Raw genomic sequence first — 18199 nt, 5'->3', positions numbered from 1 at the left:
AAAATCCCCCAGCAGTTCTACTCCAGTCCAGGAGGGTGGAGGTATCTGGATAAAGGCACCTTCCCCCTGCTTTATAAACGCGTGATAAACCGCAGGGTTGATTCTCTGTGAGGAGCCAACAGGGAATTGTCCCTGTGGGAGGTTCCAGGTTCAGTTTTGTGAGGCAGATAACTTGCCTCAGAGAGAGAGCAGTGATGTTGGCAAGCCTCAGGCAGGTCCACAGCCCTTATCCCTTGTCACAGATCTCTCCTGGAGGGATGGTATGTGACACAGAAAGTATATAACTTACATAGATACAAAATGTTTATACATACAGATTATCTTATCTCACGCTGCCGTAACAAAATACCAGAGACCGGCTGGCTTAAACAACAGGAGCTTATTTTCTTACAGTTTTGGAGCCTGGGATCCAGAGATCAGCTTGGGCAGCATGGTTGGGTTCCGGGGGAGTGGATGCCTTCTTGCTGTGTCCTCACGTGGCAGAGAGACAGGAGAGGAAAGGAGGGAGAGAGGGGAGGGGAAAGAGGGATGGAGATAGGATGGAGCACTTAGCATGTGAGCTCTCTGGTCTCTTCCTGACTCACCCCACCACGAGGGCCCTGTCCTCCTGGCCTCACTAAACCTCCTTCTCTCCCAGAGGCCCCATATCTCCAAATACCATCACATTGGACATTACACTTTCAACATAATGAATTTTAGGGAGAAACAATTCAGTATACGGCACAGATGTTTAAGACAATGCTATTTATAACAGTGAAGATTAAGAGCAACCCAAGCTGGCCAAAAATACAGGAATGTTTAAATTAGATAAAGCCATACTGTAAGATACTCTGTAGGAATCAAATATCATGATTATAAAAAACGTTAATTCTTTGTAGAACTGTTTACATTCTAATGTTAAGAGGGAGGCACGTTTCAGAATTTTATATACAGGGTGAGCCGAATACCACACAGCACAGAACCTGACAGGAAATATATCTAAAATTCTGTAGTGGTTGCCTCTGTGTGGTACAATTAGGGCACATATTTATTGTTAATGGTTTTATTGTTTTGTTAAAATGACATAATGTTCACGTTGAAAAATTCAAACAATGCAGGAAGCACAAAGAAAGCTGCAAAACTGCTACAGATCCTATTACACAATAAAATCTATTAATGTTAATATTCTGGACTATTCTTCCAGGCACCTTTTGGTGCATTTGTATTCATGTGTATAGTTTTGTATAAATGGGGTTTATAATCAAGAAGACATAAGTGCATGGTGCTGGTGCCTCATGGTATGACTCAGCCCTCTGCGCCTCTTACCTGTCCTGCCTGGAATGTGTTCCAGAATGAAAAGTGTCACCTCCTGATAGAGCACGAAACCCAGAAGCTGAAGGCCCTGGACGAAAGCCATAACCAGAACCTGAAGGAATGGCGGGACAAGCTCCGGCCACGCAAAAAGGTAACCATGTCTGGGCTGCTGGGCCTGTGGAGGGCTCTGCTTCATTGGACCACTGGTGTCTGCCTAGGGTGCGGGTGGAGATACAGATATGGATGAGATACAGACTTGGGGGTTCATTTTAAGGAACTGGCTCACCCGATGGTTGGGGCTGGTCAGTCTGAAACCTGCAGGGCAGACTGCAGGCTGGAGAGCCAGAGGGAGTTGATGCTGTGGTCCTGAGCACCAGGGCAGTCCAGAGCACAGTCCTCTCCTCAGTGGGGCTTCAGGCTTGCCTCTTAAGGCCTGCAGCTGACTGACCGAGGCCCACCTTCATTATGGCAGGTAAGCTGCTCTGTTCAGAGTCTACTGAGTTACATGTTAATCACATCTAAAAAATTTCTTCACAGTGCCATCTGGACTGGTGTTTGACCAAACAGCTGGTTACCATGGCTTTGGCAAGTTGACAGATAAATTAATCTCTACAGGGCCTCAGTGTGGTTATCTATAAAGTGAAGATAGGAATATCATATAGTGTTACGTGGAAAGTCCCTAGGCCACAGTATAGGCCAGGGACAGACTCATCTCCTTCCATTCTAAACTCTGAGGATGAAGCTGCCCTAACTGTCCTTGATTCTCTGTCCTTAAGCCCTGAGGTCTGTTCTGCGGGCATCTTCAGCTCTACACGCTCTAACTGAGGTCTGGCCAGGAGGCGGCTGCCCACCTCTGCCTCAGAGTGGCCTTGGAAGTCCTTGAGTTGAGGCCTCCCTCCCTGTGCTAATGGAGATTTCTGGCTGGAAGCTGGCCAAGGCCCCAGACCTTCCGATTAAAAGGTCCACACTTACTTGTAACCACATGTGGTCTGCTGGGACTTGTGATACTTGACACTCACATCAATAATACTGCTGACATAGGTTCCCTCTGGTATCAGAAGTAAATGTTTGCCTGGTTCTCTTACCCAGTGGTTCTGTATGCTTTGCACATCCTGAGAGAATCTGAAAGTGAACGGTGACATTGCCTCCAGCAACTGCATCAGTTCCCAGACTGCTTCAGGGGGGTGCCTGGACTTAGGGAGGTATTCCAAGTGTGTGTTTGGTGAGCTGGTATTGGACTTTGCTGGTGGTGGCTGCCTCTTTTCCTGAATTCTTTGTAGATGCATTCTCTCCTTTTTTTTCACTTTTATTTGTTTTCATTTACCTGGGTTGTTGGTGGAACACTGACCCAGAGGTGATGATTTTCATTCTAGAATAAATGTTTTTACACTCTTGGATTTCCATCAGCAGCTTTGAGCTGTGGCCCATGTTGGGGGAGCCAGGGGAGATGACGGTACCTTGTGGAGTATTTTTAGAAAAATTCAGATTTTTTTCTTTCAGTAAGTATAGAATGTCTGGTGAATTCAATAAGGTGTTGCTTGGGTCATAGTTAACATAGAATGTGGCCTCAGACAAGCCTTTCCTCCTGAACCTTGCTTTTTACGGCTATAAGATGAAGATAACATTTCTTCCCTTAAAACAGGTGTTTTAAGGCCTGTTCCCACGGGCCAAATGTGGCCCACCACCTGTATTTGTAAATAAAGTTTTACTGGAGCACAGCCATGCGCGTTCATTTACATATCCTCTGTGGGTGATTTTCTACTACAACAGCGGTTGAGCAGTTTTACCAGAGACCTTAATGTTTGCAAAGCTGGAATATTTACAGTCTGGCCCTTTACAGAAGGACTGCTGACTGCCCTGGGTTATACAGAGGACATAGAGTTTCTATAGGGGTAAAAGAGAGGAGTGCTTAAGAGGATAGGTTCTGAAGTAAGACAAACACGGGAGAAAGTCTTTGCTCCCCCATTACTAGCTGTGAGACCCTAGGCAGTTACTAAACCTTTCTGTGCTAAAATAAAAGTGGAAGCTGACGGCTTACAGGCTGGAACTGGCTTACAGAGAGGTTTGGCCAACAGACAGCAATTTAAAGACTTTTTTGAGTTACCAATTTTTTAAGTATAAGGAAATTTTACATAAAAACCTGGATTTCCAGTTTCTTTTGAAAACTTAGGAGCTCTAGCAACACTGGGCCCGTCCTACCACATGACAGCCATCAGCTGGAGCTGGGAAGACAGTGTCCTTTCCCCATCTTTCCTTTAAGGTAGAACTCACTAGAATTTAGTACTGTTGAAGGAATGTGAGCTTAAGGGGGTAAGTTTGCTGAGACTATTTCAGGGCATCAGAGAATAGTTTTAAGAGACAGAATGCTGGTCCATTCCTGTGAATGGTTACTTCTGTAATGCAAGCAATAATGAACCCACATTTACTGAGTAACACATGTGTGCCTGACTTTGCGGAGCGTTTCAGAGCCTGAACTCTAAAGTTAGACCCGTCTTGCTTCTGCCCCCACGTAGCTGAATGACCTTGGGCAAGTGACCTAAACTCTCTGAGCCTCAGTTTCTCCATCTATAAGATGGGGATAATAGTATCTATCTCATAGAGTGAAGATTAAATAAGCTGTAATACACTTAGCATAGTGTGTGACACGCAAGAAGTACTCAGTAGTTACAGCCCATTCATTTAAAAAAAAAATATATATATATATATTTTTTATGTGTACCATTTTTAAAGTCTTTACTGACTCTGTTACAGTATTGCTTCTGTTTTATGCTTTGGTTTTTTGGCCTCAAGGCACATAAGATCTCGTGCAAGTCCAACCAGGGATTGGACCCGCACCCACCGCACTGGAAGGCGAAGTCCTATCCACTGGACAATGAGGCGGAAATCCCAGCCCATTGGTTTTTAATTTAGTCTTTGCAAGTGCCCTGCCAGGAAGACAGTGAGATTGCCATTTTACACTAGAGGAAACAGACCTGGGGAGAAAACGGAACACGCAGAGGCCCACCCAGCTGCTAATGGAGCTGAATCCCATTTGACTGTAAAACCCCTGCTTTTTTCCTCTGCACTCTGCTTCCTTTTTTTTTCTTTTTTTGGTCTTCTGGTATGATTTCCTTTATTTGTAAATCAGTTCAGTTCAGTCATTCAGTCGTGTCCGACTCTTTGTGACCCCATGAACCGCAGCACGCCAGGCCTCCCTGTCCATCACCAACTCCCGGAGTATACCCAAACCCATGTCCACTGAGTCAGTGATGCCATCCAACCATCTCATCCTCTGTCGTCCCCTTCTCCTCCTGCCCTCAATCTTTCCCAGCATCAGGGTCTTTTCAAATGAGTCAGCTCTTCGCATCAGGTGGCCAAAGTATTGGAGTTTCAGCTTCAACATCAGTCCTTCCAATAAACACCCAGGACTGATCTCCTTTAGGGTGGACTGAGTCTTCTCCAATACCACAGTTCAAAAGCATCAGTTCTTCGGCGCTCACCTTTCTTTATAGTCGAACCCTCACATCCATACGTGACTACTGGATAAACCACAGCCTTGACTAGATAAGACCTTTGTTGGCAAAGTAATGTCTCTGCTTTTTAATATGCTGTCTAGGTTGGCCATAACTTTCCTTCCAAGGAGTAAGTGTCTTTTAATTTCATGGCTGCAATCATCATCTGCAGTGATTTTGGAGCCCCCAAAAATAAAGTCAGCCATTGTTTCCCCATCTATTTGCCATGAAGTGATGGGTCCAGATGCCATGATCTTAGTTTTCTGAATGTTGAGCTTTAAGCCAACTTTTTCACTCTCCTCTTTTACTTTCATCAAGAGGCTCTTTAGTTCTTCTTTGCTTTCTGCCGTAAGGGTGGTGTCATCTGCATGTCTGAGGTCATTGATATTTCTCACAGCAATATTATTTCAATGTTATACTTGGATAGTTTTAGAGGAACTTTTTAAAATTTTTAATGGAAGGATAATTACAATGTTGTGTTGGTTTCTGCCATACATCAACATGAATCAGCCATAGGTATACATATGTCCCCTCTCTCTGGAGCCTCCCTTCCACATCGCACCTCATCCCACCCCTCTAGCTTGTCACAGAGCCCTAGTTTGAGTTCCCTGAGTCATACAGCAAATTCCCACTGGCTGTCTATTTTATCTGTTTTACATGCTGCTGCTGCTAAGTCGCTTCAGTCGTGTCCGACTCTGTGCAACCCCAGAGACGGCAGCCCACCAGGCTCCCCCGTCCCTGGGATTCTCCAGGCAAGAACACTGGAGTGGGTTGCCATTTCCTTCTCCAATACATGAAAGTGAAAAGTGAAAATGAAGTCACTCAGTTGTGTCCGACTCTTAGCGACCCCATGGACTGCAGCCTTCCAGGCTCCTCCATCCATGGGATTTTCCAGGCAAGAGTACTGGAGTGGGGTGCCACCGCCTTCTCCCCTATTTTACATATGTTAGTGTATATGTTTCCATGCTTCCTTTCTTAACTGGATGTGTATTTTTGGAGAACGTAATACATTTTTCTGGTAGGACACTATTTATCTTGTCAAACTTGCGTGTGTCCAGCTGCCTGATGCTCCCCTCGGAGCTACATGATATGCTTTTACAGTGTCAAGAAGCCCTGTCCTACAGTAGATTTTCAGAATCAGAATCTCGGGGTGGCACGACTGCGCTTAGATTTTGAAAAGGCCCCTGCCTTGGCAGGACAGCAGTCTGGTTAGGAACACTGTGTAGTTCAGACAGCTCTTGTTAAAGCTCTTCCTCCATCTTCTATTAGTGCCTCAGGTTTTTCTCCAGTCATCTGTCTGCTCCCTGCCAGCAGACTCACTTCTGCTGTTCCCTCATGCCCTGTCTAGACTGGCATTTTCCCAAAGCAGAACTCTTGGCCCACCGGCAACTCCTGCATGGTTGGGGCAGTAGGAAGGAGGAGGTGGTACTTACCTTCTGGGTGGTGGGCTCTGGGAAAGGAAAGAGGGAAGATCGAGGTACCTGAGCACTGAGGCCTGGGGGGTGGGGGGGCAGAAATTTCCAGAGAAGACCATTTTGGTGGTCCAGTGGTTGGGGGAACTTGTGTCCTAAGTAAGTGATGTGACTGAGCTCCATCTGCCCTCTGTCCTAGGCTCTGGAAGAAGATCTGAACCAGAAAAAGCGAGAGCAGGAGATGTTCTTCAAGATGAACGAGGAGTCAGAGTGTGCGAATCCCACCTCCCCAAACAAGGTCACCAAGTTCTTCCCCTACAGCTCTGCGGATGCTGCTTCTTAACAGCCCCTCAGGGCTGCTCTGTGAACAAGTAACTCAGGACCCCCTTCCTTCTTGCTTCCATGCCACTCGAATCCAGCCCCTTGCTGAGGCCACCTCAGCTGTGCCTGACGGCCCTGGCATCCCTGAGTGCTCGCTTGCTGTGGAGGGCGAGGTTTCGTGACGGGCTGCCTGACTCTTGTGCGTGCTCCACTTGGGCCCCAGTGAGCTGGGCTGTCGGTGGGGCGGCAGACCAGGAGGAACAGGTGTTCTGTGGCCGCGAGGCCCCTCCTGTTGCCAAAGCAGCACTTGTGCTGTCTGTGAGCTCGAAGCACTGCCGCCGAGGTCCCCGTGGGTTCATTCATCCTGTAATTCTCGGGGGCTTTTCAGCCGTTCCCTGCGGTGGAAGACAAGAACCAGGGCTCATAATAGCCATTTTGGCTCCAGCAGAGCCTGGTCTGCAGCCGGATGCTTGGGGTACCCCCGTTCCCCCAGCTCGCTTTCCTCTTGAGACCACCTCCACAGTGGTGGAACGGGAAGAACCTGAACGCTTTATTTTGATCTCAGGGGTTTCATGCCATCTTGTGGTCCCCCTTTCTGCACGCACGTCCCCGCCCCCTTCCCATGCACACAGAACAGGGCCCGCTGGTGCTACGCAGGCTTGCCTCTGCCCTGGGCCTCTTGTGCTGGGTGTGTTGGAAGGTACTTGCCGGCTGAGCCCATGCCACAAAGCATGTTAGGGCGAGCCATTGGTATGGGGTGGGGGTGCTGGGTGTTGGCCCCAGAGGCACAGACGGTACCGGCTGAGTTGCCAGTCTGTGATGCCTTTTTGGCCCCACAGAGGGATCCTATGTTCAGGAATAGACTTCCCCCGCCCAGTCACTCTGTCTCTCGTTGCCCATCCTGTCTGCAGGTGATCCAGGAAGGCCACTTCCCTCCTACTTCAGGGTCCAGCCTCACACTTCAGACAGAGGCTCACAGGCACTGCACCTTCTGTTCAGGGAGAAAAAACATAAGGGAGAAATATGGAGTGCTTCTTGCCCCCAGGAACCAGACAGAAGCAAAGCTTCTGTCTCTCAGATGGAGTCCTGGGCCTTGATGCCTCAGCCGGCCCCCCAGAGGTTCCACTCCCCACAGGCTAGAGCGTATATAACCCGGTAAAGCGAATGCTCAACCCAGCATTCGACTCATCTACAAAGAAAACCTTTTTTTTCCCATCTTTATGTCTAACTTGATATAAATGAATGTCTTCCTTAGGAAAACATCTGCTTTTTAAAAAAAAAAATAAAAAACAACAACAACAGAAAAATATGAAGGTGACTGAGACGAGTCAAATGGGCGTACTGATTCTGGGCATGAGTTTGCTGGTGATGGGTGGTTAACACTCTGGGAAGAGTTCCTCTTTCTTCCTCTCCTATAGGTTAAGGTTAGATGTTCTGTCTTTCTACAGCAAGTCCCTGGAGTTTTCTGGGTACTCTTGTAACTGGATTTTGGGAAAGGAGGGTAACCATTCAATAGAAAAAGGGACTTGCGGTTCCACAGACTTACACACGCGGTGAAGATGCCCGAGGCCCATGGGAAGGCACTGGTTCTCTTAGGTTAGTGAGCGCTCGGCTTGCCTGCTTCAGTATTTGACCCAGAAGGACAGTTTTCAGGTCTCCCACAGGTGAGATAAGGGAAATGATGATCCCCTTTGCCTCTCTCTGGTGCACGGGCGCTGGGGAAACATGAACTAGCAGCAGTGTAACGACAGGACACGGACGCAGTCCCACCGGGCGAGGCCAGCAGTGGCAAAGGGTCTCGCGTTGGCCGATGGCAGGGCTGATTTGGGCTTTGTTTTGTTTTTTTTTTTTGGGGGGGAGCTTTGTTTACAACACTGCCTTCTGTAGCCTGGGGTATGAGAGAGAGTGTTAGGAGAGAGGCCCGTCTCATGGTTGAGGAGGAAGTCCTTCACGTTGGAATCTCATTCAAGGAGTTGCCGCTTTCTGTTCAGCACCGCCTGAGCCCTACTAGCTCCCCCGTCCTTTCTGGATGGGGTCCGCTTGGGTCTCCCAGGCTCACCGTTAAGCCAGTATGACGCCCCTCACTGAGGAAGCCCATGCAGTATTCTTCGTGTTCTGTGCTAATGTTTTCTCTGGAAGGGACAGACGGAACTGTTTCTCTTCAGTCAGTTTTTAGCAGAGTAAATAGAACTAACTTATATTTTCCCTTTTATGGAGAAGTTATTTTTATGTAGTTTCCAAACTTTATATAAAAAACTTTTGTGAAGTGTTCTCTGCAAAGTTAACTGCAAGAATGTAAATATGCTTTTAATAAAATAACAAGGTGAGAAACTCTTTGCATTTGGGTTTTTTCTCTTGGATTGGGGTGGGGAAAGCAGGGCAGACTTACCCAGGAAACGGTTTACTATTGTCTGAGTACACTGAGTGCGTCCCAGGGTGTATAGCAGGTCAGACTTCGGGGTTTCTGTTCTTGAAGAAGTTACATTTGATGTATTTTCTCTACAGACATTTATATCATTCTCAGTTAACAGCAAACATTTGGCCCCTAAGAGTTTTTCACACATTAACTTACTGAATCCTTTCAACAACCTGTGAGGAAGGCACTGTCATTTTATAGATGAGGAAACACGCTGGGTAAGGGGCAGGTCAGGTGAAAGCTCACAGCCCAGGTGATGCCCATGGAATTCAGAAGTCTGAACTCCACGGTCTTCTCCACAGCTCCTCTCCCACCAGCTGCACGCATTACACTCAAGCAAGAGACACACACAATTAACCACTGGCTTCTCTGCCGTATAGAAAGTGATGGCCATGCTTCTGAAATCTCATTCAGGGGTCCTTAACCTGGAGTTCATGGACCCCTGTTATACGCACACAAGGGATCCATGGGTAAAATTCAGGGTATCATTGTACCTGAATGAGAAAGATAGGTAGTTTCAAGCTCTAACTGAATTTCAGCATTTCTTTTCTTTATGGGTATAGGCAACAAACTAATATTATCAGCAGTACTTGTGACTATGTCAGCAGTAGGAATCACAGATACTTCATCTCACATTAGAGATGTTGCAGACATCTTCAATTATCATTTTTGTTCATCATTTTGAAATTATAGTAGTTACTGGACCTATCACTAGATTTTGTTATTTAATGAGATACAAATATACATATTATATATATATCTACATAATACACACATTTTCTAGTATTTTGACACCTCTGCTTCCTGATGGTTAGTTTCACTTGTCATCTGTGTGCTCTACACTGTGCACTTGCGAATGTTACCCTGAGAAGGGGTTTCTACTCTGTGGAATGCCTTGGCCCTTCCTGTCTGCAGCTGACACTGGCTTCAAAATGTTTGTCCTGCAGAGAAACAGTCCTGGTGAGGCAGAATGTTCGTTCAGGCTGATGTAGCCTGGGAGAATCAGGGAAGACTTTCCTGTGGAGGTGATGCTGTATCTAGGAAAACAAGCTTGTATGTAGTCAAAACACACACATTCAGAGATTGGGCTGTAGTTGAGGGTGAATGATTTGTGGGGCCATGAGGCTGACTGAAGAACAGGGCCAGACTTGCAAGCCAGGCTCAGGGACCTTTGCTTCCCGAGAGCAGGAAGGATAAGGAAGAGTTTTCTCAGAGGAAAGACACTTGACATCATGAGTGTGGTAACTCAAGAGATCAGCCAAGAACAGACAATATCAAATGGGAATATCGGCCCATGAAGCTTGGAGGCTTTACGAAGGAAAGGGCATACTGTAGGCTCCATAAGGGCAGGGAGGAAGACTTTAGCTGACCCCTAGATACCCAGAGACTTAGATGTGATAAAGGGTTTAAAAAGTGTGCAGCAGGGTTGTAGGCTATAGACCGGATGTACATTCACTCTGCTACCATGGGTTTTCACTAGGTCTGATTAACATGTATGTCTTCAGTTAAAAATGACACTGATAGAACTAAACATGAGGCAGGCTGGGGCCTGGAAGCCTCTGCTGCAGTGCTTGTTCCTGGACAAACCTTTCCTCCAGCAACAGAATACAGAGAAACTGTAAGGAACTAAAAATAACTATGCAGGAGCAGTTGGGGCAAATCGTGGACAAGATTCAAAAAGGTAAAAAACAAAACCAAACCCCCAATTCTCACTTCTGAAGAGATGGGAGCAAAAGCAGGGCAATGAGCATGCCCCCTGCGCACACCAGCAGCTAAGGAGCATGCAAACTATCCCTCTGACCTGATCTCTGGACACACTCCTACCCTCACCACAGATCACAAACCCGCCCCTCCGCCCCAGGGAGTGAGCACGGGAACCTGTTACTTGTTCTCGTTCCTCCACCAATAAAGGCTTGCCTGCGTTTGTTTGGCCTCTTAGTTTCTGTTGATTAAGGAAGGCCAAGAACCAGGGTTGGTGACAGATGCACGGTGCCCAGTGTGGGGCGGTAGTCCCCTTCCTGGGAGGGGACCTGAGTGCCTCCAGGACCACCAAATGCAGCTTCCCCATGGGTGACAAGTGGCCACCTCTTGTTTCAGGCAGGCTTCCTGAGCCAGGTGACAGAGGCAGTCAGGAAGTATACCAATTCAGACCCTGAGCCTGCAGAAGGAAAGACACTACTGGCCATGCATTTTAGAACCCAGGTTACTCAGGATGTCAGGAGAAAATTACAAAAGCTGGAGGCTGGGCTCAAACCCCATTGTCAACCTTGGTAGAGGGGGCCTTCAAGGTCTATAACCACCAAGACTTAAATGGAAGAGGCCAATAAGGATATGTGCTTAGCTGCTCAGTTGTGTCCAACTCTGCAACCCCACGGACTGTAGCCCACCAGGCTCCTCTGTCCATGGGATTCTCCAGGCAAGAATACTGAAGCGGGTTGCCATGCCCTCCTCTAGGGGATCTTCCCAACCCAGGGATCGAATCCAGGTTTCCTGCATTGCAGGCGGACCCTTTACCAACTGAGCCACCAGAGATAAGAGGCTAATAAAACACAGCTTTCGGCTGCTCTGACTCACCCACCACCTCAAGGGGACCCTGGAGGGCTGAGGAGGCTAGACAGAATGACAAGAAGTTGACTGGGCCTGAACGAGTGTGCCTTTTATCAGAAGGAGGGGCACTGCAAGGGGAATGGCCTGACTGCCCTCCTATGGGACACTAGAGGGGCAATCTCGACCAGCTCCAGTTCCTCGTGAACATCTGCATACTGACTCGTGAGGCCCAAGAGCCTCCCTGGCTCCGGATGCTACTGGATTCATCCTCCTTTCTCAAATAGAGCCTCAGGTCACCCTGAATGTGGCAGGTAGGAGAACTGAATTTCTTGTAGACACTGGTGCCGCCTGTTCTACTCTGACTTGGCCAGCTGGTCTCTCCAACCATGACTGTACTATGACAATAGCTGATGGACAGCCAAAGGCAAGGCGATTTACATCTCCTCCTGCCTGTGGAATCAGGTCCATTATTATTACACACTCCTTTTTGTATATGCCAGAATGCCCTGTGCTGCTCCTCAGAAGAGACTTGCTAAATAAATTAGGAGCTAGTATATTCTGAGGGGGCTTCTCAGGTAGCTCAGATGTAAAGAATCCACCTGCCAATGCAGGAGATATAGGTTCAATTCTTGGGTTAGGAAGGTCCCCTGGAGGAGGAAATGGCAAGCTACTCTAGTATTCTTACCTGTGAAATTCCATGGACAGAGGAGCCTGGCAGGCTGCAGTCCTTGGGGTCTGGAGTTCAGAGGAAATGTCTGGGCTGGGGATATAAATTTGAGTATGAAGTGGGTAGCTGACAGAAATTAAGTAGGAGAGACAGGTATGACCAAAGGGCTCATTCAGTAATGTCTGACTGTTTGCAACCCCATGAGCTGTAGCTCATCAGGCTCCGTGATCCATGGAATTTTCCAGGCAAGAATACTGGGGTGGGTTGCCATTTCTTTCTCCAGGGGTTCTTCCTGACCCAGGCATCAAACTCCCATCTCTTGCAGTCTCCTGCATTGGCAAGCAGATTCTTTACCGCTGAGCCACCTGGGAAGCCCCAAAAGATATATGTAAACTATAAAAAAGAAACAGAGGTTTCACCCTGAAGGTCATGTGTGACAGCAGCTTCGTGCTGGAGACAGGTGACTGCTGCAACAAAAAGTACTGGAGCAGAGGATGATGGGTAGGGTCTTTATGGTAACCCACGTAGGGAGGCAACTTCTCATATACAGTTGTATATCCTGACTTTCCCCCTTATATCATGAGCATTTTAACAACTGAAAGGTCTCTGTAAATACAGCTTTAGATGGCTAAATAACCTACCCACCTGTGAATGTATCAATACATAATCTACTTAACCACTATTATACAGTTTGGCATTTTGGCTTTTTTTCAGTTTTATGTTAGGAACCTTAATTCTTTCACATAAATGTTTATCTTCTGTACTATGTAAAACCACTTCCCCCTGCCTTGATGATAAAAATCTCTGGGAAATATCAATGATTTTCTAAAATTATTTGGCGGTGGTGTAGTCATTAAGTCACATATGACTCTTGCGACCTCATGGACTGTAGCCTGCCAGGCTCCTCTGTCCATGGGATTCTCCAGGCAACAATACTCGAGTGGGTTGCCATTTCCTTTTCCAGGGGATCTTCCCAACCCAGGAATCAAACCCGAGTCTCCTGCATTGCAGGCAGATTCTTTACTGACTGAGCTATGAGGGAAGTCCTAAAATTTTGGGGGCAAATCTAGTTACTAAGTTTTACTTTCACATTTAATTGAAACTTTTTTCAGCCAAATCAACCTTGAACTAGACTAAGACGTGTGTAGTGAAAAAGACAGGCATGACTGGGATGATACTCACCAACTGCATCATTTGATTCTCTGTATTTCAAATATTTTCAAGTGATATGACCAATAGGGGTTATTAGCCAACATATATAAACAGCTAATAAAATGTCAAGAAACCCCAACCTGATTGAAAAATGGGCAGAAGAAATGAATAGACATTTTTCCAAAGAGGAAATGTAGATGACCAACAGGCACATGAAAAGACGCGTAACACTACTGATGATCATGGAAATGCAAATCAAAACCACAATGAAATATCACCTCACACCTGTCAGAGTGGCTAAAGAAAATGGATAAGGAAAATGTGTGTGTGTGTAACTATATATAGTAAGAAATATAATTACATAAATATGTATAATTACACACACACACACACCATGGAAAAGAATTAAATCTGTCATTTGCAGTAACATGGAGGGACTTGGAGGGCACGATGCTAAAGTGAAGTGATCAGACAGAGGGAAACAGACTCAGCATATGGGATTAAAAATACAGCAAACTAGAGAATATAGCAAAAGAGGCAGACTCACAGGCACAGAAAACAGACCAGGAGTTACCAGTGGGGAGAAGGAACGGGGGAGGGGCAATATTGGGTCAGGGGATTAAGAGGTACAAACTCTCAGGAATAAAATAAGCTCTGAGGATGTACTGTACAACACGGTGTGTGTGTGCTCAGTCGCTTCAGTCGTGTCCAACTCTGTGACCTCACGGACTGTAGCCCAGCATGCTCCTCTGTCCATGGGATTCTCCAGGCAAGAATACTGGGGTGGGTTGCCGTGCCCTCTTCCAGGGGATCTTACCCAGGGACTGAACATGCATCTCTTAGGTCTCCTGCGTTGGCAGGTGGGTTCTTTACCACTAGCACACCTGGGAAGCTCATACAACATGGAGAATATAGCAAATATTTTATAATAACTATAAATGGAGTATAACCTTTAAAAACTGTGAGTCACTATATTATACACTTGTAACTATATAATATTATGCATCAACTATGCTTCAGTTAAAAGAGAAAAAAAATCCACCCAGGAAGCTGTGTGTTTAAGATACTGCAGAACAAGATGGTAGCCTCCAATGACCATGTGGAGCACAGCCTTCTGTCAATCCACACAGGCCAGGGGGCATAAGCCGCTAAACAGATTACTTACTGTGATAAGCAGCTGAGATTTGAGGGGTGTTTACTACTATAGTATAACCTAGCCTATTCCAATTTATCTGCTGCCTCCTCATTTCTGCCACTCTGTTCTCTTCTTCCCCACTCACTCCAGGGTTGGAGGAGAGAAGAAGGAGTTAAGGAGGGAAGGAGAGGTAAGACACTCACAGTGGATACTCTTGGCGCTCCACTAGATGCCCTTAAAGGCCCCTCTTTGCTCCTTCCCCAGCTTCTGTGTCTTTGCCTTCTACCAGGCCATATCTGAGACTTTTCAAAGGCCTATTCAAGGGCTACTGGAGCCACTGTGCCCACAGCAGAGTCGGAAGTGCTCAGGAATTAACATCGTCCCACCCAGAGATGGGCCTTAGCCAGTGACCGGCGTGGCAGTATGAAAGCCAGCCCCCTGGCAACAAGTCTGGACAAACTCTGAGGCACAGTTTATACTCCAAAGCTTCCCTGTGGCCCCAGGCTGAAGCCACCCTCCATGGGACTTTGTTTGAAGTCACACTTTCGCTTTGCTTTTCCCCTCCTGTATCCTGCTTCTCCTACTCATTTCCAGTTTCTCCTGGGAGCATTTCCTAAATAAATTACTTACATGCAAAGTCCCACTTCATAGTTATTTCTGAAAAACCCTAAGACATTTGGAATCAGTAGTGGTCATAGGAAACAGACAACAAAGTCGAGAGTTTGGAATCTGATCACTCGCTGGTTAGGTGACAATACAGATGCTATCACTAATGCTAAGTACAGTGTGATTAGCAGCTGGTACACCCTAACATTACTATTACTAAAATATGTACCTGTGGGAAACTGGAATCAGAAACAGCTGCAAGGGGTTGCATGGTCTTGTGCAATACAGAGCAAGTGATAACTTAAAAGACTACGGAATTAGTTCATTATTGCTGGATGTTATTGATGAATGGAAGAGAGAAAATGACAAGCTCAGAGCAGACAGTTAGGCAAGATGTAAAAGTCAAAAAGTCTCTCTAGGAACTTTTAAAAAAGACTGTCATCTACTGTAGCTGTAATGTTTATTGTGCTAAAGGCCAGGCACAAGACTACTGTAAGAATAGGAGAACTTCAGCAACGGCTAAGTTCACAGCCTTTATAAGTCTCCTACACCAATGTCAGGCCCCTGATAAGGAAGAAGTGGGACCCTGAGACTTGGGATAGAAACATCCAGAAAGATGCACTTGAGAATATTTAACCATAAGACCCATTTGAACATTTTGGGCATGCAAGACTGAACCCCTTCCCCTTGCAAGAAGACAACAATGGCCCCCCTCCTTGCAGTAACTACACAAAGACCTGAACTGAGTAAGATGTCCTCTGCAAAACAATACCTGCCTTACTCAAAATCTTCCTCCATGTCCCCTCCTGGACACTAGGCCAATAACTAGGGTTATGTCTCGGCACGACCCACACAGGGAAGTTCTGGCCAGTTAAGGATGGAGAAGAATTATTCACCAAAGGAGTGACAGGACCAGGCTAATACAGAGCAGCAAAAGCCAGGAGTGCTTGCTTGCAAATACACCCTGAGGTTGCTGAACCAGGGTCAGGGGTATTGGAATATTACTGTGGTTAACGGAGTGCCTGTTGACATGGAGATACTCTTCCAGGACTCAATATGTAATATCCTGACAAGAGGCCTTGGAACTGATCCTAATAGTAAGATAGTGTTTAGATACTTGGAGAAGCCAATCCACATTACATGAGGAACTATGATGGAACCACCATGACAGACCAGGAAGGAATGAAAAGTTCCCAAACTAAAGCACATCAAAGACTCATCATTAGAGCAGGGATTCTGGAAGTCAGGTAATATATGTAGTCCTGGCTCTGGACTTTCTTACAGTGGGCCACAAGTCTTCACTGGCACACCCGGTAATCATTTCCTTGACATCTAAATGTATAATCAGGCTGTATATACTCAGCACCTGGAAGAACCCTCATACTAGTTCCTTGACCTATGTAATAATGACTATGGTAGTAGAAAAGGCCAAAGGAAAGCCCCTGAACTGCTATCTTCCTCCCCACCGCCTCAAATCTGGCTAAGATGTGTTGTGCTTAGTCACTATGTCATGTCTGACTCTTTGTGACCCCATGGACTGTAGCCCACCAGGGCCCTCCATCCATGGGGGTTCTCCAGGCAAGAATACTGGAGTGGGTTGCCATGCCTTCCTCCAGGGGATCTTCCAAACCCAGGGATCGAACCCAGGTCTCCCACATTGCAGGCAGGTTCTTTACCATTTGAGCCACCAGGGAAGCCCAGCTAAGATAATAAATCACAAACAATACAGCCTCAGCAGAGAATCCATGATAGCCAACATTGTTACTATTGCTCACAGGTCCTAATGTTCATTCAACGTCTCTAACTCAACGTGCTCGAAACTTGGGTTTACAATCAGAACTGACAAACTCACAAGTTAGTGATTTGCCTTTGTTTTGAAGAATGTTTAAGCCTACGGCACAAAAAACTTTTGTTCCAGTTAGTAGAATTCCTGATATTGGTTAAAAGATGTGACACAGTCTGTGTTCAGAAGGGGAGCCTTTAGACTACTATACAAAAATAGATAACTAATAAGGACCTATGGTATAGCACAGGGAACTCTACTCAATACTCTGTAATGGTCTATAGGGGAAAAGAAGCTAAAAAGAGTGGATTTATGTATATGTGTAACTGAATTACTATGTTGCATACCTAATACAACATTGTAAATCAACTACCCTCCACTAAAAATTAAAAAAACAAGCAAACAATATTGCTTCTTTGGTGGAATGCTGTGCTAACCTAAAAAACTTAAAGGATGCAAGGGTGGTAACTGTTGTTCAGTTGCTCAGTCATGTCCAACTCTTTGCAACTCCATGGACTGTAGCATGCCAGCCTCCTTTATCTTCCACTATCTCTTGGAGTTTGCTCAAATTCCTGTCCATTGATTCAGTGATGCCATCCAACCATCTCATCCTCTGTCGTCCACTCCTAGCATCAGGGTCTTTTCCAATGAGCCAGCTCTTCACATCAGGTGGCCAAAGTATTGGAGCTTCAGCTTCAGCCCTTCCATTGAATATTCAGGGTTGATTTCCTTTAGGATTGACTGGTTTCATCTCCATGCTGTCCAAGGGACTCTCAAGAGTCTTCTCCAACACCACAGTTCAAAAGCATCAATTCTTCAGCACTCAGTTTTCTTTATGGTCCAACTCTCACATCCACACAAGACTACTGGAAAAACCATAGCTTTGGCGATACATTGGCAAAGTGATTTTTAATCTTTGCTTTTTAATAGGCTGTCTAGGTTTGCCATAGCTTTCCTTCCAAGGAACACGTGTCTTTTAATTTCATGGCTGCAGTCATCGTCTGCAGTGATTTGAGAGCCCAAGAAAATAAAATCTGTCACTGCTTCCACTTTTCCCCCTACTATTTGCCATGAAGTCTTGGGACAGGATGCCATGATCTTAGTTTTTTGAATGTTGAGTTTTAAGCTAGCTTTCACTCTCCTTTCACTTTCATCAAGAGGTTCTTCAGTTCCTCTTCACTTTCTGCCACTGGAGTGGTATCGTCTTGCATATCTGAGGTTGTTGATATTTCTCCCAGCAATCTTGATTCCAGCTTGTGAGTCATCCAGCCTGGCATTTTGCATGATGTACTCTGCATAGAAGTTAAATAAGCAGGGTAACAATATACAGCCTTGTCATACTCCTTTCCCAATTTGGAATCAGTCAGTTGTTCCAT

The 18199-nt window shown here is 46.1% G+C and overlaps 1 protein-coding gene across 1 annotated transcript in view; it reads left to right on the top strand.

The window, feature by feature from the left end:
- STK10 (serine/threonine kinase 10) overlaps positions 1–8854 on the top strand; it is a 124453-nt gene extending 115599 nt beyond the window's left edge. Inside the window, exons 18-19 of the mRNA XM_027520253.1 lie at positions 1331–1444; positions 6396–8854. Coding sequence (XP_027376054.1) covers positions 1331–1444; positions 6396–6539 — 258 coding nt within the window. The 3' untranslated portion in view covers positions 6540–8854. The remainder of the gene's footprint in view (positions 1–1330; positions 1445–6395) is intronic.
- Positions 8855–18199: the final 9345 nt, after the last annotated feature.

The sequence above is a fragment of the Bos indicus x Bos taurus genome, chromosome 20 (assembly GCF_003369695.1).
Source record: "Bos indicus x Bos taurus breed Angus x Brahman F1 hybrid chromosome 20, Bos_hybrid_MaternalHap_v2.0, whole genome shotgun sequence".
NCBI lineage: Eukaryota > Metazoa > Chordata > Mammalia > Artiodactyla > Bovidae > Bos > Bos indicus x Bos taurus.
The sequence above is the reverse complement of the archived record's forward strand: the minus strand, read 5'-3'. Positions and strand labels throughout refer to the sequence as shown.